This window comes from Leucoraja erinacea, chromosome 12 (assembly GCF_028641065.1).
Source record: "Leucoraja erinacea ecotype New England chromosome 12, Leri_hhj_1, whole genome shotgun sequence".
Classification (NCBI taxonomy): Eukaryota; Metazoa; Chordata; class Chondrichthyes; order Rajiformes; family Rajidae; genus Leucoraja; species Leucoraja erinaceus.
In genome coordinates this window covers 50310311-50331589 of record NC_073388.1, presented here as the reverse complement: position 1 = coordinate 50331589, position 21279 = coordinate 50310311, and the positions used below count along the sequence as shown (strand labels likewise).

At 35.2% G+C, this 21279-nt stretch overlaps 2 protein-coding genes across 3 annotated transcripts in view; both read left to right on the top strand.

Moving 5' to 3' along the window:
- Window positions 1–21279, top strand: part of LOC129702353 (uncharacterized) — a 77942-nt gene that overhangs the window by 13537 nt on the left and 43126 nt on the right. For both annotated transcript variants that reach the window (XM_055644121.1, XM_055644120.1), the window contains exons 6-9: window positions 2039–2126; window positions 3091–3263; window positions 5296–5438; window positions 6957–7122. In XM_055644121.1, coding sequence (XP_055500096.1) covers window positions 2039–2126; window positions 3091–3263; window positions 5296–5438; window positions 6957–7122 — 570 coding nt within the window. The remainder of the gene's footprint in view (window positions 1–2038; window positions 2127–3090; window positions 3264–5295; window positions 5439–6956; window positions 7123–21279) is intronic.
- Window positions 10046–21279, top strand: part of cnpy3 (canopy FGF signaling regulator 3) — a 184814-nt gene continuing 173580 nt past the window's right edge. Inside the window, exon 1 of the mRNA XM_055644124.1 lies at window positions 10046–10059. The gene's annotated coding sequence lies outside the window, so the exon portion shown is untranslated. The remainder of the gene's footprint in view (window positions 10060–21279) is intronic.

Genomic DNA, 21279 nt, shown 5'->3' with positions numbered 1-21279 from the left:
TTGAAGTTGAAAGGCACTACTTAATGCAAATGGTGGCTTGGGCGCTTTGGCTTGAAGTTGAAAGGCACCACTTACTGCAAATTGTGGTTTGGGTGCTTTGTCTTGAAGTCAAAAGGCACTACTGCAAATGCACTTACTTCCTGTTTGCATTTTATATTGATTTTAGATAAAATGCTACCACTTACGGCTGTGATTTTTGGCCTTCTTACTCAGTCTCCCTCTGCTCAACAGGTACAGAGAATTCTTCCCATCAATGAAAAGTAAAAGTGTTATTGGTGTTTAAAAAATATTGAGAATCTCTCTCCTGTCAATCATGTCATGAAGGCCACACCTTTTCCAGGGGGAGGGGTTATAAAACCAGGAAGTGTGGGTGTGGCTCAGTCTCTGCATGATGGGGGAGGGAGAGGTCACGATTCTGTCTGAGCTGTGAATCAACTGAACACACTGAATGTCAACTGAACTGAGTTTGGTGTTTTGAGTGGTTTTATGGTGGTTTCACACTGCATGAAATAGTACGAAACTACACTTGAATTTGGTGGCCCTGCAGCCTGTTTGAAGTGGTCGGAAACTGCACTTGAATTCGGTGGCCTTGCACCCTGTTTGAAGTGGTATGAATGCAATTGAATTTGGTGGCTTTGCACCCTGCTTGAAATGGCATTTCAAGGAATAGCCGTGAGTCAACTGCTAGCCCACCAGCCGTGAGTGAGCTGCCAGCATATCAGGCTTGAGTGACTGAGCTGCCACCCCAAGAATCCATTTGGCCTACAATGTCCATATTAACCAGTCCCTTCAGTCCATATAACCTATACTAGCGCTCCAGAAAGCAGCCCCCCCCCCCCCCCCCCCCCCCCCCCCCCCCCACCACCACTGGCCACCCTTATTGTAATTGGAGGAAGTGGAATATTGCGTTGGAAGACCAGTCCCCCCGTTTGAACATGTTTACCCCACGGGTCCCACTTAGTCTAGTTTGTTAATATATTTGCATTGGTACATGCACATGTTACTGCATAGAATCACAGAGCATAGAAGGAGGCCATTCGGTCGACAGTCCCTGTGTTAGCCCTTGGAAGGATTTATCTATTAATGGGAATGTGAAATTAATAGAGAGGGCAAAATCAGACTGTTGCAGAATAGACTGCAGGAGACATTGTAACAAATGTGATGATGATACAAAATGGAAGAAGATTTAAAAATATATATTTTTGTGATGTGATTGTTGTCGACAAGACCGGAACTTATCATGAATTCCAAATTGGCCAATGAAAGGAGAAGGTTGTTTGGGCATCTCAGACGACAGTTAAAAAACAACCAGTTTGGTGGGTCAGAAATGACTTGCAGATTAGAAGGGAAAGGCAGGTTTTTTTTCCCCAGAAGGATAATATCAACCTATCAACCTTCCCAGAAGGATAATATCCAGCAACACAGGTTTTTGCAACAACCTATTATTTTTAAGAACACCTACCTATGTCTAATTACTAATATGTTTAATGACATGAATTTAAACTGCCCGGCTGTAATGGTGGAATTCAATAGACAATAAGTGCAGGAGTAGGCCATTCGGCCATTCAAGCCAGCACCGCCATTCACTGTGATCATGGCTGATCATCCACATTCACATGTCCCTGGGTCATTTTCCCAGGTTTATGTACATTAATGTACCAGCTTAAACTCTGAAATTATGGTTCAAACACCAGTCGGAAAACAAAAGACGGGAATGATCCCAGGAATGATTGGGTTAACCTCCCCTCCCCTTCATCCCCTCCTACCTCCTCACCCCTCTTCCACCTCTTCTGCTGAGTTTTGTTGAGTTACTATTGATTTTTGAACAATATTGAGTCCAAAAGGCTACTATGATCTATTACATCTTCCCTTTTACCTTGTACTCTGTTGTTGCCTCTCCTGCTTTCTAAGCTTTCACAGACCTAACTTTTCCCATCATTGTATATATCCCTAATTGTACCGTTCTGTGATGGGCCCTCTATGCTGCACTAGCCCCCATGATGAGTTACACTAATTCCGTGTTCCAATCTGCCTGTAGATGTCGATTGCATTTTCTATAATGAGGAATTCATGGAGTGCACATGGACCCACAGTGAAGGGGACGTGAACTCCACCCTGTATCACTGGTGAGTTTGCCAGCCAGATGCAACTGCTCAAGGGATACCTGTCCTTCAACAATTTTTTATCATTAAGAATTTATTCACACGTTGATGTTTCCATGCAGTGGGATCAATAGATATTTTGATTTTTGCAACCGAGGTAAATGACTCGAGAGAATAAATAGTGAAATATCAGATATCCAAGGTTCAATATTTAATTCTGAAACATTTAACACATACTAGACTAAGTGGGACCCGTTGGGTCCCAGCATCACACAGGAGGGCTGGGTCGCCAACACAAGGCGAGGCAAACAATTGGGCAGCAGCCACCCCACAACCAAAATTCATTTTGTGAACACAAACTTTTGTAAAAGATGAGGCAAACATTGGGACAGCCAAATTCATTTTGTGAACACAAACGTTTTTAAAAGTCGAGGCAAACAACTGGGCACGTGCCACCTGACAACCAAATTTCATTTTGTGAACAAGAATTTTTTAAAAGGCGAGGTAAACAATTGGGCAGCAGCCACCCGACACCCAAAATTTATTTTGTGAACACCATCTTTTAAAAAAGGTGAGGCAAACAATTGGGCAGCAGCCACCTGACAATCAAAATTCATTTTGTGAATACAAACGTTTTTAAAGGCGAGGTGAAAAAATGGCAGCAACCACCCGACAACCAACAATCATGTTGTGAAAACAAACTTTTTCAAAAGGCGAGGCAAACTAGCAGCCACCCAACAACCAAAATTCATTTTTGTGCTATTGTGCAGCAGCCACCTGACAACCAAAATTAATTTGTGAACACAAACTTTTTTTAAAAGGCGAGGCAAACAATTGGGCAGCAGCCACCCAACAACCAAAATTCATTTTGTGCACACCATGTGGATACATTTTTACTCTGTCTTCCTTGCTTTAAATAATTTAGGAAGCGTAGTTTTTACAGTTTTTAATTTCCCAGTCATAATTGAAAACATATTGCTTGTTACAGGTATAAGAAAGAACCACCACAGGAATGCAAGAGCTACATTCAACAACATGGCTACAACGTAGGATGTCATTTGTCAACCAGTGAGATACACCAATTCAAACCATTTTACGTTTTCAGAAATGGCTCGGGAACTATTTCAGGAGAACCCCAAAGGTTTCAGCTCCAGAACCAAAGTAAGAGTATTTGTAGATAACACACCAGCTGGCATTGGTAAAGTCAAAATCACTAAAGAGTGTTTTGTTGAGTTTATTATTGCCAGGGATTACAGAGATACAGTAGAATGCTTCTTGTCCATGTTATCCAGTCAAATCATACTAGATATGAGTACAATAGATCTTCTGGAACAGCAAGCAGAGAGTTGCTTGTTCCAATGCCATTTTGCGGCTTCCAAGTCTCTGAAAAGTACAATTTCTGTAATTCTCACCTTCAGACCTGGTATCCTGGCAGCACTGGATTGAAGAAGTAAGGGTTGGCTCAATTCCATTACCGCTACATACAGCTGCTGCAGGCTGCGCTCCATGTACCTGTACACTCGGCTGCTGTAGGGCCTTTCACAGCCGCCCCTGGCAACTCCACGCACTGCAACCACCGCTGTCATGCCATCTATCTCCTCCGCTCTGTGTGCTGAGGCTGCCTTGCCATTCTTCCCAAGCTAATCACGAAACTTCCCATAGCGTGCTAAGGCGTGGAAACAGGCCCTTCGGCCCAAACTCCGCACACTGGCAACATGTCCCAGCTACACTAACCTGCATGGGTGAGGCAGGTGAGTTCATGGTGAGTTTCACATCCGTAGCCTTCCCCCTTCACCACCAACATCTTAGAATGTTATGCTGAGGAAAATTAATCTACCCATCTATATTAACATCGATTGACTGAAGAAGAACTCAACCAAGTTCCGCCTCAGGACCATGGTAAGAAAACTTGTAAATAAGATACAATCTGGAACCAATAATGTCAATATAAATTAGCGGATGGATTTCCAGAAATAATTAAGTCTAGTAATATTATTATTGTTGGGGGTGAGGATCAGTGAATATTTACGAATTGAGTTAAATGTGCAGTGTAATTTGATAAATCTTCAACTGGGTAGCTGAACTCTTGTCCTGTACACTCTCACCCTAATGAATGTTATCACATTCAGTTTAGTTCATTGTCACGTGTACCAAGGTATAGTGAAAAGCTTTTGCTGTGTGCTAACCAGTCAGCGGAAAGACAATACATGATTACCAACGAGCCATTCACAGTGTATAGATACATGTTAAGGGAATAACGTTTAGTGCAAGGTAAAGCCAGTTCTTGTACTTCCCATTATTTGGCAGCCTACAGTTAGCTCCCAATAAAATGATCATTCCCTTTTAATTTTAAGCTCTTGACTTGACTGATGTATAGAAATTTCCTATCCCAGCAATTGTAAAGCTTTATGGCCCTGTCCCACGGTGCGAGTTCATTCCATGAGCTCTCCCGAGTTTAAAAAAAAATCTAACTCGTGGGAAGCACGGAGAATGAATGTAGCGGGTACGTCGGAGCTTATCGTGCTTATCACGACTTTGATTTTTTTTTTTTTTAACTGGATAATTTAACATCTGCTAAGGAGTCTGATGATGTGAAACAATAAGCTGCACCCTCCGAAACAGGGAATATAGACGCAAAAATCGGAACTTTTTTGCACAGCGAGTGGTGGGTGCATGGAACGGTTCTGCCAGAGGCAAATGGGATATTGGCATTTAGGAGGCTTTTAGATAGGCGCAAGGGAATGGAAGGGTGTGGATCACGTGCAGGCAGAGGAGATTAGTTTAATATCGCATCATATTCAGCATGGACATTTTGGGCCGAAGGGCCTGTTCCTGTACTGTACTGTTCTCTGTGCATTCCTTAACCATGCAAATTGTCAACAACTTGAACGTTTCTAGATCATGGTTATTGATGGCAGCTTTTATTTCAAACTTATTGAATTTAATCAAATGATGCAACATGTATACAGATCAATAGGCCAGGTGCCAAGACAGTCATTTAATAGTTTCACGCATTTGCTTACGTATCCTACTGAGAAGGAGATTGCATTGAATTTGATCTGATGCTAGCTCTTGAAGCTTGGACAATGCTCTTGCTTCGGTTCTGCTGCGCTATAATTTTATTTTGCAAAGAATCACATTATGTGTGACGTGCAACTGTGTAACGGAACAAAACTCTATTCCTACTTTTCAGTCAAACCCTTTGCTCCTGAAAACCTGGTGGTGAATGCCACGAAAAAGAACGGGCTCAGCCTGAGTTGGGTTTCCATGATGCCAAAACTCAGTTGCGTGGAGTTTGAAGTCAGGTACCGGAATAACAGGAACATGGAATGGCAGGTACAGAGTGGCAGTGACTTTAAGACTTATGGTGACTTCAGGGGCAGCATGGTGGCACAGAGGGAGAGTTGCTGCCTCACAGCGCCAGAGAGCCGGGTTTGATCCTGGCTATGGGTACTGTGTATACGGAGTTTGTACATTCTCCCCGTGACCGCGTGGGTTCTCTCCGGGTGCTCTGGTTTCCTCCCACATCTCCAAAGCCATACAGGTGGGTAGGTTAATTGGCTTTGGTAAATTGTCCCTAGTGTGTAGGATAGCTGGTCGGCGCGGACTTGATGGGCAGAAGGGCCTGTTTCTGCACTGTATCTCCAAACTAAACTAAACTAAGCATTTCCATGTAATCGTTAATAGTTATTTTATAACTTTGTGGATAATTAAACATTCTCTGCTGTTATTTTCAACATGCAGGGAAATGTTCCCACCCACATTGTTGAGGCCAAATCATGGGAGATTTATCTTCACATCTTGACCCCGGCTATTTGGTTGTTAACTTCTTTCAATAACTTGGGTAATTTTAATGTAAAATAAAAAAATGGATGCTCTAAATTAATTCCTTAACTGAATTAAACAGGGCCCAATGCAACTTGAAAGAACATTTCATATTCCTCTTGGGTAGCATACAAGCCAATAGTGTGAATATTGAATTTTCCAATTTCAGGTGACCAGTGTATCACCAGTGTGTTCCTGCCATGCACACTAACCCTCCCACCTTCCTTGTTTTCTTTCTCTCTTTGATCACCTCCCCCCTCATGTTCCATCAGCCCATCGTCCCCTCCCCATCTGCTTCCATCTGTCACCGGCCAGCCTCCATCCCATGCCCTAGCCACCTCAACCTCCCCCACTGTTAATTCCAATTCCCTCTATGATGCAATTCGACACGATATAATTTTGTTCATCCCAGGACGGAAATTGATTTGCCCAGTCATAAAACACAAAATACATAAAACATTAAATTAAAGTGACGTGTAGAAAAGGTTGGGGATGTGCAAAGATTGGGGGGGGGGGGGGGGGGGGGGGGTTCAGTCTCGGTCTACCCCACGACAGATGGGGCAGGAGTTGTACAGTTTGATAGCCACAGGGAAGTTGGATCTCCTGTGGCATAATGTGCTGCATCTTGGTGGAACCAGTCTGTTGCTGAAGGTGCTCCTCAGGTTGACCAGTATGTCATGGAGGGGGTGAGCTGTATTGTCCAGGATGCTCCACAGTTTGAGGAGCATCCTCCCCTCCAAGACCATCTCCCATGAATCCAACTCCACCCCCAGGATGTAGCCATCCTTCTTGATGAGTTTGTTAATCCTATTGGCTTCAGACCTGATTCAGAATCTTGGCGTGAAACATCGACTTTTGCCTCTACAGATGCTGTTTAACCCATTGAGCTCTTCTGGCATTGTATTTATTTTTGTTCTAGTTCCATCAAAACTCTCATTTGTATTAGTGCTATAATGTCATTGAGTTTTGTATGTAGATTTCAAACTTCACATTTGCCACATTCTACTTTTTAATTACTTCGCCACATAGAAAGCTACTGTCATGCAACAAACCGACTTCAATTTGGCAAGTGTGGACCCAGAGAAGCTCTACACCTTTCAAGTGAAAAGCAAGATTAACAGATTCTGCGGCACGACAAAATTGTGGAGTGAGTGGAGTCTCCCTGTTCACAGTCGGAGAAACAACATCCAACCAGGTAAATTAAACACGTATGTAAAGCAATTGACAAAATCTTAAGAAAATGTATTCAAAAAATCCTTTATTCTGAAGCCATTCTGGTTACATGGATGCTACAGATACTGGGAACCAATAGTAGAAAATTTGAACAATGGTCTTGAACCAAAATGTCACCTATTCCTTCTATCCAGAGATGATGTCTGTCCCACTGAGTTGGCTCAATTCCATTACCACTCCATACAGCTGCTGCAGGCTGCGCTCCATGCACCTGCTCATTCGGCTGCTGTAGGGCCTTTCACAGCCGCCTCTGGCAACTCCACGCACTGCAACCACCGCAGGCATGCCATCCATCTCCTCTGCTATGTACGCCAAGACTGCCTTGCCCTACTTCCCAAGCTAATCACAAAACTTCCCATAGAGTGCTACAGCGTGGAAACAGGCCCTTCGGTCCAAACTCCCCACACTGGCAACTTGTCCCAGCTACACTAGCCTGCATGGGTGAGGCAGGTGAGTTCATGGTGAGTTTCACATCTGTAGACTTCCCTCTTCACCACCACCATCTTAGAATGTTATGCTCAGGAAAGTTAATCTACCCATCTATATTAACATCGATTGACTGAAGAAGAACTCAACCAAGTTCCGCCTCAGGACCATGGTAAGAAAACTTGTAAATAAGATACAACCTGGAGCCAATAATGTCAATATAAATTAGCGGATGGATTTCCAGAAATAATTAAGTCTAGTAATATTATTCTTATTGGGGGTGAGGATCAGTGAAGATATTTATGGTTTGAGTTAAACGTGCAGTGTAATTTGATAAACCTTCAACTGGGTAGCTGAACTCTTGTCCTGTACACTCTCACCCTAATGTATGTTATCACATTAAATTTAGTTCATTGTCACGTGTACCAAGGTACAGTGAAAAGTTTTTGCTGTGTGCTAACCAGTCAGCGGAAAGACAATACATGATTACAAACGAGCCATTCACAGTGTATAGATACATGTTAAGGGAATAACGTTTAGTGCAAGGTAAAGCCAGCAAAGTCCGATCAAGGATGGTTCAAGGGTCACCAGTGAGGTGGATAGTAGTTCAGCACTGGTCTCTGGTTGTGGAAGGATGATTCAGTTGTCCGATAATCGCTTTCTGTCAAGCGAGGGACTGTATTGAACGTTAACATAATGCAGCTTTGAAGTTTCATTGGTGAGGTCCAGTGGTAATACAGGAGGTTAGATGGGCTGGCATTACATCTCCAGGTCCTTGTGGACAACTGCATTTGGCTGGATTGCCACTCAGCCCAACGACTGTCATTTTACCAACTTTTTACAATTTGTAATAATTACACTAGCAATTACTGCATTAGGACCGAACACTGAACTGGCCATGGAATTCAAGAACTGCAGATGCTGGATAAATTGAAGGTAGACAAAAAAGCTGGAGAAACTCAGCGGGTGAGGCAGCATCCAACGAGTGAAGGAAATTGTGGCGAAAATGTGAACTCAGCGGAACAGGCAGCATCTCTGGATAGAAGGAATGGGTGATGTTTTGGGTCAAGACCCTTCTTCTGTCTGAAGAAGGGTCTCAACACAAAACACCACCCATTCCTTCTCTCCAGAGATGCTGCCTGTTCCGCTGAGTTACTCCAGCTTTTTGTGTCTATCTTTGGTGGGTGGCAGTGTGAACTGTGAAGAGGATGTTAGGAGGATGTTAGGAGGTTGCAGGGTGACCTGGACAGGTTGAGTGAGTGGGCAGCTGCGTGGCAGATGCAGTATAATATAGATAAGTGTGAGGTTATCCACTTTGGCGGCAAAAACAAGGTGGCTGATTATTATCTCAATGGGGTCAGGTTAGGCAAGGGGGAGGTGCAATGGGATCTGGGCGACCTTGTACACAGGGCTCTGAAAGTTGGAGTGCAGGTACAGCAGGCAGTGAAGAAAGCTGATGGAATTTGGTCTTCATAACAAGAGAATTTCAGTATAGGAGTAAAGAGGTTCTTCTGCAGTTGTACAGGGCTCTCGTGAGACCACATCTGGCGTATTGTGTCCACTTTTGGTCTCTATATTTGAGGAAGGACATACTTGTGATTGAGGCAGTGCAGAGTAGGTTCACGAGATTGATCCCTGGGATGGCGGGACTGTCATATGAGGAAAGATTGAAAAAACTAGGCTTGTATTCACTGGAATTTAGAAGGATGAGGGGGTATCTTATAGAAACATATTAAATTATAAAAGGACTGGACAAGCTAGATGTAGGAAAACATTTCCCAATGTTGGGCGAGTCCAGAACCAAGGGCCACAGTCTTAGAATAAAGGGGAAGTCATTTAAGACTGAGGTGAGAAAAAATGTTTTCACAAAGAGAGTTGTGAATTTGTTGAATTCCCTGCCACAGAGGGCAGCGGAGGCCAAGTCACTGGATGGATTTAAGAGAGAGTTAGATAGAGCTCTAGGGGCTAGTGGAGTCAAGGGATATGGGTAGAAGGCAGGCACGGGTTATTGATTGGGAACGATCAGCCATGATCACAATGAATGGCGGTGCTGACTCGAAGGGCCGAATGGTCTCCTCCAGCACCTATTTTCTATGTTTCTATAGATACAAGAGGCTGGAGTAACTCAGCGGGACAGGCATCATCTCTGGAGAGAAGGAATAGAAGAGGCTCGACCTGAAATGTCACCGATGATATTGTCACATGAAATACACAAAATTCTGCATGGTCTCCAAACAGATCGGATATAGGTGCAGGAATGAACTGCAGATGCTGGTTTAAACCAACGATAGACACAAAAAGCTGGAGTAACTCAATGGGTCAGACAACATCTCTGGAGAAACACCAGCTATTCCTTTTTTCCCAAGATGTTGGCTGTCCAGATTAGATATACCATACATACACCATACAATCAGTTCACTTCAAGTACAATAGATAGAGCAAAGGGGAAGGTACAGAGGGCAGAGTACATGGGAGGAAAATTAAAAGCTTCTATTATCTTGACCGCTGGTGCTGTCTGTACGGGGTTTGTACTTTCTCCCTTCGACCATGTGGGTTTTCTCTGGGTCCTCCAGCTTCCTACCACATTCTAATGACATTCAGGTAGGTCAATTGGCCTCTATAAATTGTTCCTTGTGTGTCGGATGCGAAAGTGAGAAAACAGAACTCGTGTACGTGTGATCATTGGTCAGCGCGGTGGGCAGTGTCTGTTTCCATGCTGTATCTCTAATACAAAATACTACAACTACAAGAATTACATTTCTCTCGTGATAACTCATCAGTTTTTCCTGATACATATCATTCTCGTTTCAATGAAAAATAATACATCCACTCAGAATGGTGTAGTAAGCTTACAGTGCTGAAACCTCACTGTAGCCATTACCACTATAGTATTTTCCCCAACAACCAGAGTTTGGATTTTTCTATTTAACATGTTTCCTTGTCCATAGAATAACATTGGTGTACATAGCTGCTGCAAGCATTTCTTCAGTTCGCTGACCAGACATTCGAAACCTGAGCAATAACATTAGGAAGATCTGCGGCCACTGGATCACAAATTTGCTGATGTGAAAGTCAATTTTCTTTTGGTGTTAATGTTGCTATGGAATCTATGACAGCCAATAGACATTTTTTTTTGCAACCTTTAGAACCAATAGACATTTTTTTGCAAGCTTTAGAACCAATAAGATTTTTTTTTGCAAGCTTTAGAACCAAATAGACATTTTTTTGCAAGCTTTAGAACCAATAGACATTTTTTTTGCAAGCTTTAGAACCAATAGATTTTTTTTGCAAGCTTTAGAACCAATAGACATTTTTTTGCAAGCTTTAGAACCAATAGACATTTTTTTTGCAAGCTTTTAGAACCAATAGACATTTATTTGCAAGCTTTATAATCAATAGAGACAGTTTTTGCTAGCTTTTGAACCAATAGACATTTTTTGCAAGCTTTAGAAACAATATACATTTTTTTTGCAAGCTTTAGAACCAATAGATATTTTTTGCAAGATTTAGAACCAATAGAGCCATTTTTTTTGCAAGCTTTAGAACCAATAGAGACATTTGTTTGCAAGCTTTAGAACCAATAGATTTTTTTTTTTGGAAGCTTTAGAACAAATAGACATTTTTTTGCAAGCTTTAGAACCAATAGACACTATTTTGCAAGCTTTAGAACTAATAGACATTTTTTTGCAAGCTTTAGAACCAAGATTTTTTTTTGCAAGCTTTTTTAGAACCATTTTAGACTTTTTTTTGCAAGCTTTAGAACCAATAGACATTTTTTTTGCAAGCTTTAGAACAAATTTTTTTTTTTTGCAAGCTTTTAGAACCAATTTTTTTTTTTTTAGCTTTTTTTAGCAATTTTTTAGCAAGCTTTAGACATTTTTTTTTTTTTTTAGATTTTTTTTTTTTTTTGCAAGCTTTAGAACCAATAGACATTTTTTTGCAAGCTTTAGAACCAATAGATTTTTTTTTGCAAGCTTTAGAACCAATAGACATTTTTTTTTTTGCAAGCTTTTAGAACCAATTTTTTTTTTTTGCAAGCTTTTTAGAACCAATTTTTTTTTTTGCAAGCTTTAGAACCAAATTTTTTTTTTGCAAGCTTTAGAACCAATACTTTTTTTTTTGCAAGCTTTTTAGAACCAATATTTTTTTTTTGCAAGCTTTAGAACCAATACATTTTTTTGCATTTTTTAGAAACAATAGATTTTTTTTTTGCAAGCTTTAGAACCATTTTTTTTTTTTTTGCAAGCTTTAGAACCAATAGATTTTTTTTGCAAGCTTTAGAACCAATAATACATTTTTTTTTTTTGCAAGCTTAGAGAACCAATTTTTTTTTTTTTTGAAAGCTTTTAGACTTTTTTTTTTTTTTTGCAAGCTTTACATTTTTTTTAGAGCTTTTTTTTAGAAATTTTTTTTAGAAACAAATTTTTTTTTTTTTGCAAGCTTTAGAATTTTTTTTTTTTTTTGCAAGCTTTTAGAACCAGAGATTTTTTGCAAGCTTTAGAACCAATAGAGATTTTTTTGCAAAGCTTTAGACCCAAAAGACATTTTTTTGCAAGCTTTAGAACCATATACATTTTTTTTGAAACCTTTAGAACCAAAATACATTTTTGCAAGCTTTATAACCAATAGAGAACACTTTTTTGCTAGCTTTTAGAACCAATAGTACTTTTTTTTTGCAACCTTTACAACTAATAGGTACCTTTTTCTGCAATCTTTAGAACCAATAGACTTTTTTTTGCAAGCTTTAGAACCAATATACATGTTTTGCAAGCTTTAGAACCAATATACATTTTTTGCAAGCTTTAGAACCAATAAGACAAGTTTTTGCAAGCTTTAGAACCAATTTTTTTGCAAGCTTTAGAACCAATAGACATTTTTTTGCAAGCTTTAGAACCAATAGACACTTTTTGCAAGCTTTAGAACCAATAGACATTTTTTGCAAGCTTTACAACCAATAGACACTTTTTTGCAAGCTTTAGAACCAATAGACATTTTTGCAAGACATTTTTTGCAAGCTTTAGAACCAATAGACATTTTTTGCAAGCTTTAGAACAATAGACACATTTTTTTTGCAAGCTTTAGAACCAATAGACATTTTTTTGCAAGCTTTAGAAACAATAATATTTTTTTTTTTTTTTAGAACCAATAGACATTTTTTTGCAAGCTTTAGAACCAAGAATTTTTTTTTTTTTTTTTGCAAGCTTTTAGAACCAATTTTTTTTTTTTTTTTTTAGAACAAGCAAGATTTTTTTTTTTGCAAGCTTTTTTTTTTTGCAATTTTTTTGCAAGCTTTAGAACCAATAGACACACTTTCTGCAAGCTTTAGAACCAAATATTTTTTTTGCAAGCTTTAGAAACGAATAGAGTCATTTTTTGCAAGCTTTAGAACCAATAGACACTTTTTTCAAGCTTTATAACCAATAGACAAGTTTTTGGAAGCTTTTAGAACCAATAGACATTTTTTTTGCAAGCTTTAGAACCAATAGATTTTTTTTGCAAGCTTTAGAACCAAATAGACATTTTTTGCAAGCTTTAGAACCAATAGATTTTTTTTTTGCAAGCTTTAGAACCAATAGAACATTTTTTTGCAAGCTTTAGAACCAATAGACACATTTTTTTGCAAGCTTTAGAAACAATAGTCATTTTTTTGCAAGCTTTAGAACCAAATAGAGACATTTTTTGCAAGCTTTAGAACCAAGCACTTAGACATTTTTTGCAAGCTTTAGAACCAATAGACATTTTTTGCAAGCTTTAGAACCAATATACATTTTTTGCAAGCTTTAGAACCAATATATATTTTTTTGCAAGCTTTAGAACCAATAGAATTTTTTTGCAAGCTTTAGAACCAATAGACACACTTTTTGCAAGCTTTAGAACCAATAGACATTTTTTGCAAGCTTTAGAACCAATAGACATTTTTTTTGCAAGCAAGCTTAGAACCAATAGACATTTTTTTTTTTTTTTGCTTTTTTTTACCATTTTTTTTTTTTTTTTTTTTTTTTTTTTTAGAAGTAAAAATATTCTTATACCCTTTTTTCTTTTTCCTCACATTTTTTTTTTTTTAGAACCAATAGATTTTTTTTGCAAGCTTTAAAACAACATTTTTTTTTTTTTTTTTTTTTTTCTTGCAATCTTTAGAACCAATAGATATATATTGGCAAGCTTTAGAAACAAAAGATCTTTTTTTTTGCAAGCTTTAGAACCAATAGACACATTTTTTGCAAGCTTTAGAACACAATTTTTTTTTTTGCAAGCTTTAGAACCAAGAATTTTTTTTTTTTTTTTTTTAGAACCTTTTTTTTTTTTTTGCAAGCTTTAGAACCAATTGACGTTTTCTTTGCAAGCTTTAGAACCAATAGACATTTTTTTCAAGCTTTAGAAACAATAGAGACACTTTTTGCTAGCTTTTGAAAGAATAGACATTTTTTTTGCAAGCTTTAGAACTTACAGACATTTTTCTGCAAGCTTTAGAACAAATAGACATGTTTTGCAAGCTTTAGAACCAATAGACTTTTTTTGCAAGCTTTAGAACCAATTGACGTTTTTTTGCAAGCTTTTAAACCAATAGACATTTTTTGCAAGCTTTAGAACCAAATAGACATTTTTTTGCAAGCTTTAGAACCAATATACATTTTTTTTGCAAGCTTTAGAACCAATAGACATTTTTTTGCAAGCTTTAGAACCAATAGACATTTTTTTGCAAGCTTTAGAACCAATAGACATTTTTTTGCAAGCTTTAGAACCAATAGAGATTTTTTTTTGCAAGCTTTAGAACCAATAGACATTTTTTGCAAGCTTTAGAACCAATAGACATTTTTTTGCAAGCTTTAGAAACAATAGACTTTTTTTTTTGCAAGCTTTAGAACCAATAGACATTTTTTTGCAAGCTTTAGAACCAATAGAGATTTTCTTTTTTGCAAGCTTTAGAACCAATAGACATTTTTTTGCAAGCTTTAGAACCAATAGACATTTTTTTGCAAGCTTTAGAACCAATAGACATTTTTTGCAAGCGTTAGAACCAATAGAGATTTTTTGCAAGCTTTAGAACCAATAGACATTTTTTGCAAGCTTTAGCAAGCAAAATACATTTTTCTGCAAGCTTTAGAACCAATAGACATTTTTTGCAAGCTTTAGAACCAATAGATTTTTTTTTTTGCAAGCTTTAGAACCAAAGACATTTTTTTGCAAGCTTTAGAACCATTAGAGAAATTTTTTGCAAGCTTTAGAACCAATAGACATTTTTTGCAAGCTTTAGAAACAATAGACATTTTTTTGCAAGCTTTAGAACCAATATACATTTTTTGCAAGCTTTAGAACCAATATTTTGAAAGCTTTAGCATACATTTTTGCAAGCTTTAGAACCAATAGAGCTTTTTTTTGCAAGCTTTAGAACCAATAGACATTTTTTGCAAGCTTTAGAACCAATAGACATTTTTTGCAAGCTTTAGAACCAATATACATTTTTTGCAAGCTTTAGAACCAATATACATTTTTTGCAAGCTTTAGAACCAATAGAGACATTTTTTGCAAGCTTTAGAACCAATAGAGACATTTTTTTGCAAGCTTTAGAACCAATACCAATTTTTTTTTTTTAGCAAACCATAGACATTTTTAGACATTTTTTTTTTTTTTTTTTGCAAAGCTTTTTTTTTTTTTTTTTTTTTTGCAAGCTTTTTTTTTTTTTTTTTTTTTGCAAGCTTTACCACTTAGAGATTTTTTTGCAAGCTTTATTTTTTTTTTTTTTTTTTGCAATTTTTTTTTGCAAGCTTTAGAACCATTAGATTTTTTTTTGCAAGCTTTAGAACCAATAGACATTTTTTGCAAGCTTTAGAACCAATAGACATTGTTTTGCAAGCTTTAGAACCAATAGACATTTTTTTGCAAGCTTTAGAACCAATAGACTTTTTTTTTGCAAGCTTTAGAAACCAATAGACACTTTTTTTGCAAGCTTTAGAACCAATAGACATTTTTTGCAAGCTTTAGAACCAATAGAGACACTTTTTGCAAGCTTGTGAACCAATAGACATTTTTTTGCAAGCTTTAGAACCAATAGAGATTTTTTTTTGCAAGCTTTAGAACCAATAGACATTTTTGCAAGCTTTAGAACCAATAGACATTTTTTTGCAAGCTTTAGAACCTTTTTTAGAACCAATAGACATTTTTTTGCAAGCTTTAGAACCAATAGACATTTTTTGCAAGCTTTAGAACAATAGACATTTTTTGCAAGCTTTAGAACCAATAGACATTTTTTTGCAAGCTTTAGAACCAATAGACATTTTTTGCAAGCTTTAGAACCAATAGATTTTTTTTTGCAAGCTTTAGAACCAATAGATTTTTTTTGCGAACTTTAGAACAAATAGACATTTTCTTGCAAGCTTTAGAACCAATAGACATTTTTTGCAAGCTTTAGAACCAATAGAGACTTTTTTTGCAAGCTTTAGAACCAATAGACACTTTTTTGCAAGCTTTAGAACCAATAGACAGCTTTTGAACAAATAAGCATTTTTTGCAAGCTTTAGAACCAATAGATTTTTTTTTGCAAGCTTTAGAACCAATATACATTTTTTGCAAGCTTTAGAACCAATAGACATTTTTTGCAAGCTTTAGAACCCATAGACTTTTGTTTTGCAAGCTTTAGAACCACATTTTTTTGCAAGCTAACTTTTTAGAACCAATAGACATGTTTTGCAAGCTTTAGAACCAATAGACATTTTTTGCAAGCTTTAGAACCAATAGATATTTTTTTTGCAAGCTTTTGCTTTTTTTAGAACCAATTTTTTTTTTTTTTGCAAGCATTTTAGAACCAATTTTTTTTTTTTTGCAAGCTTTAGAACCAATAGACATTTTTTTGCAAGCTTTAGAACCAATAGATTTTTTTTTTTTGCAAGCTTTAGAATTTTGCAAGATTTTTTTTTTTGCAATTTTTTTTTATTTTTTTTTTAGATTTTTTTTGCAAGCTTTTTATTTTTTAGAACCAATTTTTTTTTTTAGAACCAATTTTTTTTTGCAAGCAAGCTTTTTACAATATTTTTTTTTTGCAAGCTTTTTTAGAACCAATATTTTTTTTTTTTGCAAGCTTTAGAACCAATAGACTTTTTTTTTTTTTTTTTTTTTTTTAGAACCAATTGACGTTTTTTTGCAAGCTTTAGAACCAATAGATATTTTTTTGCTTTTGAACCAATAAAGACAATTTTTGCTAGCTTTTGAACAAAAAGACATTTTTTGCAAGCTTTTTAACCAATAACAGATTTTTTTTTTTTGCAAGCAAGCTTTTTAGACATTTTTTTTTTTTTTGCAAGCTTTTAGAATTTTTAGATTTTTTTTGCAAGCTTTAGAGCTTTAGAATTTTTTAGACTTTTTTTTTTTGCAAGCTTTTTTTTTTTTTTTTTTTTTTTTGAAGTTTGGTAGAATTTATGTAATTTTTATTTCTAAACAACACATATATTTTGATACATTTTTTATTCCGTTTTTTTTTTTTTTTTTTTTTTTAGAACCAATAGATTTTTTTTGCAAGCTTTAGAACCAATATACATTTTTTTTTGCAAGCTTTAGAACCTAATTTATATTTTAATAATTATTTTTTTTTAAAATTTGCTTTTTTTTTTTTTTTATTTTTTTTTTTTTTTTTCATTTGTCAAAAGGCTTTAGGTTTTTTCTTAATTTTGCCACGGCATCCCTTTTTTGAGCACATCTTCCCCAAAAAGCTCTCTTTTCTCCCAAACCAACGAGCTTCTCCCCCGCACAGGACTGCAGATAACCCACCACTTTTTTTTTTTTTTTTTTTGCAAGCATAGAGAAATTTTTTGCATTTTTTTTTTTTTGCAATTTTTTAGAACCAAGCATTTTAAGCTTTTTTTGCAAGCTTTTTTTAGAACCTTTAGAGCATTTTTTTTTTTTTTTTTTAGAACCAATTTTTTTTTTTTTTGCAAGCTTTAGAACCAATTTTTTTTTTTTTTTTTTTTAGAACCAATAGAGCTTTAGAACAAGCTTTAGAACCAATTTTTTTTTGCAAGCTTTTTTTTTTTTTTTTTTTTTGCAAGCTTTAGAAACCAATAGATTTTTTTTTTGCAAGCTTTAGAACCAATAGATTTTTTTTTTTTTTTGCAAGCTTTAGAACCAACCATTTTTTAGCAGCTTTTTTTTTGCAAGCTTTAGAACCAATAGACACTTTTCTGCAAGCTTTAGAACCAATATACATTTTTTGCAAGCTTTAGAACCAATAGAGACAATTTTGCAAGCCTTAGAACCTATAGACATTTTTTTCCAAACTTTAGAACCAATAGAGAAACATTTTGCAAGCTTTAAAACCAATAGACATTTTTTTTTTTGCAAGCTTTACCACCATAGATTTTTTTTGCAAGCTTTTTAACCCAAGACATTTTTGCAAGCAAGCTTTAGAACCAATTTTTTTTTTTGCAAGCTTTTAGAACCATATAGATTTTTTTTTGCAAGCTTTAGAACCAATATTTTTTGCAAGCTTTAGAAACCAATAGATTTTTTTTGCCTTTTTAGAACCAATAGCACAGCTTTAGAACCAATTTTTTTTTGCAAGCTTTAGAACCAATGGAGACATCGTTTTGCAAGCTTTAGAACCAATAGATTTTTTTCTGCAAGCTTTAGAACCAATATACATTGTTTTGCAAGCTTTAGAACCAAAAGAACACTTTTTGCAAGCTTTAGAACCAATAGACACACGTTTTGCAAGCTTTAGAACCAATGGAGACACTTTATGCATGCTTTGGAACCAATAGACATATTTTTTGCAAGCTTTAGAACCAATATTTTTTTTTTTGCAAGCTTTAAACCAATAGACATTTTTTTGCAAGCTTTAGAACCAATAGAGACACTTTTTGCAAGCTTTAGAACCAATAGACATTTTTTGCAAGCTTTAGAACCAATAAACATTTTTTTGCAAGCTTTAGAAACAATAGACATTTTTTTTTTTTTTGTTTTGCAAGCTCTAGAACCAATTTTTTTTTTTTTTGCAAGCTTTAGAACCAATAGACACATTTTTTGCAAGCTTTAGAACCAATAGACATTTTTTGCAAGCTTTAGAACCAATAGAAATTTTTTTGCAAGCTTTAGAACCAATAGACATTTTTTGCAAGCTTTAAAACCGTTTTTTTTGCAAGCTTTAGAATTTTTTTTTTTTGCAAGCAAGCTTTAGAGAACCATTTTTTTTTTTTTTTTTTTTTAGAACAATTTTTTTTTTTTTTTTAGAACCAACACATTTTTTGCAAGCTTTTTAGCATTTTTTGCAAGCTTTAGAACCAATTTTTTTTTGCAAGCTTTTAGAACCAATATTTTTTTTTGCAAGCTTTTAGAACCAATAGATTTTTTTTTTTTTGCAAGCTTTAGAACCAATAGATTTTTTTTGCAAGCTTTAGAACCAATTTTTTTTTTTAGCTTTTTTTTTTTTTTTTTTTTTGCAAGAACCAATATTTTTTTTTGCAAGCTTTTTAGAACCAATTAGACATTTTTTTTTTTTTGCAAGCTTAGAACAATACCAATTTTTTTTGCAAGCTTTAGAACCAATAGGCATTTCTTTGCAAGCTTTAGAACCAATAGACATTTTTGCAAGCTTTAGAACCAATAGATTTTTTTTTGCAAGCTTTAGCAAGAACCAATAGAAGCTTTTTTTTGCAATTTTTTTAGAACCAATAGACACTTTTTTTTTTTGCTTTTTTTTAGAACCAGTAGAGACATTTCTTTGCAAGCTTTAGAACCAACAGATATTTTTTTCAAGCTTTAGAACCAATAGATTTTTTTTGCAAGTTTTAGAACCAATAGACACTTTCTTGCAAGCTTTGGAACCAATAGACATATTTTTGCAATAGAACCAATAGACATTTTTTGCAAGCTTTAGAACCAATAGACATTTTTTGCAAGCTTTAGAACCAATAGACATTTTTTTGCAAGCTTTAGAACCAATATACATTTTTTGCAAGCTTTAGAACCAATAGACATTTTTTTTGCAAGCTTTAGAAACCAATAGACATTTGTCTGCAAGCTTTAAAACCAATTACTTTTTTTTCAATATTTTGAAAGATCTAACGTTACTTTTTTGCAAGTTTTAGAACCAATAGACATTGTTTTGAAATCTTTAGAACCAAATAGGCATGTTTTGCAAACTTTAGAACCAAATAAGATTTTTCTCCAAGCTTTAGAACCAATAGATTTTTTTTTTTTTTGCATTTTTAGCAAACCAATTTTTTTTTTTTTTTTTTTTTTTAGAACCAATTTTTTTTTTTGCAAGCTTTAGAACCAAACTACATTTTTTGCAAGTTTTATAACCAATAGAGACACTTTTTGCTAGCTTTTGAACCAGTAGACATTTTTTGCAAGCTTTCGAACCAATAGACATTTTTTGCAAGCTTTAGAACTAATTAGACATTTTTCCTGCAAGCTTTAGAACCAATATACATTTTTTTGCAAGCTTTAGAACCAATAGACATTTTTTTTGCAAGCTTTAGAACCAATAGAACCACTTTTTTGCAAGCTTTAGAACCAATTTTTTTTTTTTTGCAAGCTTTAGAACAATTTTTTTTTTGCAAGCTTTAGAACCAATAGATTTTTTTTTGCAAGCTTTAGAACCAATAGACATTTTTTTTTTGCAAGCTTTAGAACCATTTATTTTTTTTTTGCAAGCTTTTTTTTATAGAATTTTTTTTTTTTGCAAGCTTTTAGAAACTTTAGATTTTTTTTTTTTTGCAAGCAAAGAAAACCAATTTTTTTTTTTTTTGCAAGAATTTTTTTAGAACCAAGAATTTTTTTTTTGCAAGCTTTAGAACCAATACATTTTTTTTTTTGCAAGCTTTTAGAATTTTTTTTTTTTTTGCAAGCTTTTTAGAATTTTTTTTTTTTTTGCAAGCTTTAGAACCATTTTTTTTTTTGCAAGCTTTTTAGAACCAAAATTTTTTTTTTTGCAAGCTTTAGAACCAATAGATTTTTTTTTTTTTTTTTTTTTTTAGAACCAATTTTTTTTTTTGCAAGCTTTAGAACCAATTTTTTTTTTTTTGCAAGCTTTTTTTTAGCAAGACATTTTTTTGCAAGCTTTAGAACCAATTTTTTTTTTTTTGCAAGCTTTAGAACCAATTTTTTTTTTTTGCAAGCTTTAGAACCAATTGACGTTTTTTTGCAAGCTTTAGAACCAATAGAGATTTTTTGCAAGCTTTAGAACCAATAGAGACAATTTTTGCAAGCTTTTGAACCAATAGACATTTTTTGCTAACTTTGGAACCTTTAGAACCAATAGACATTTTTTGCAAGCTTTAGAACCAATAGACTTTTTTTGCAAGCTTTAGAACCAATTGACGTTTTTTTGGAAGCTTTAGAACCAATAGATATTTTTGCAAGCTTTAGAACCAATAGAGACAATTTTTGCTAGCTTTAGAACCAATAGAGATTTTTTTGCAAGCTTTAAGACCAATAAAGACACTTTTTAGGAGCTTTTGAACCAAGAAACATTTTTTTTGAAGCTTTGGAAAAAATTGTTTTGCAAGCTTTAGAAGAAATATATTTTTTTTTTTTTTTTTTAGAACCAATAAAGCTTTTTTTTTGCAAGCTTTAGAACAATAGATTTTTTTTTTGCAAGCTTTAGAACCAATAGATTTTTTTTTTGCAATTTTTATAGTACATAGACATGTTTGCAAGCTTTAGAACCAATACAGATTGTTTTGTTTTTTGCAAGCTT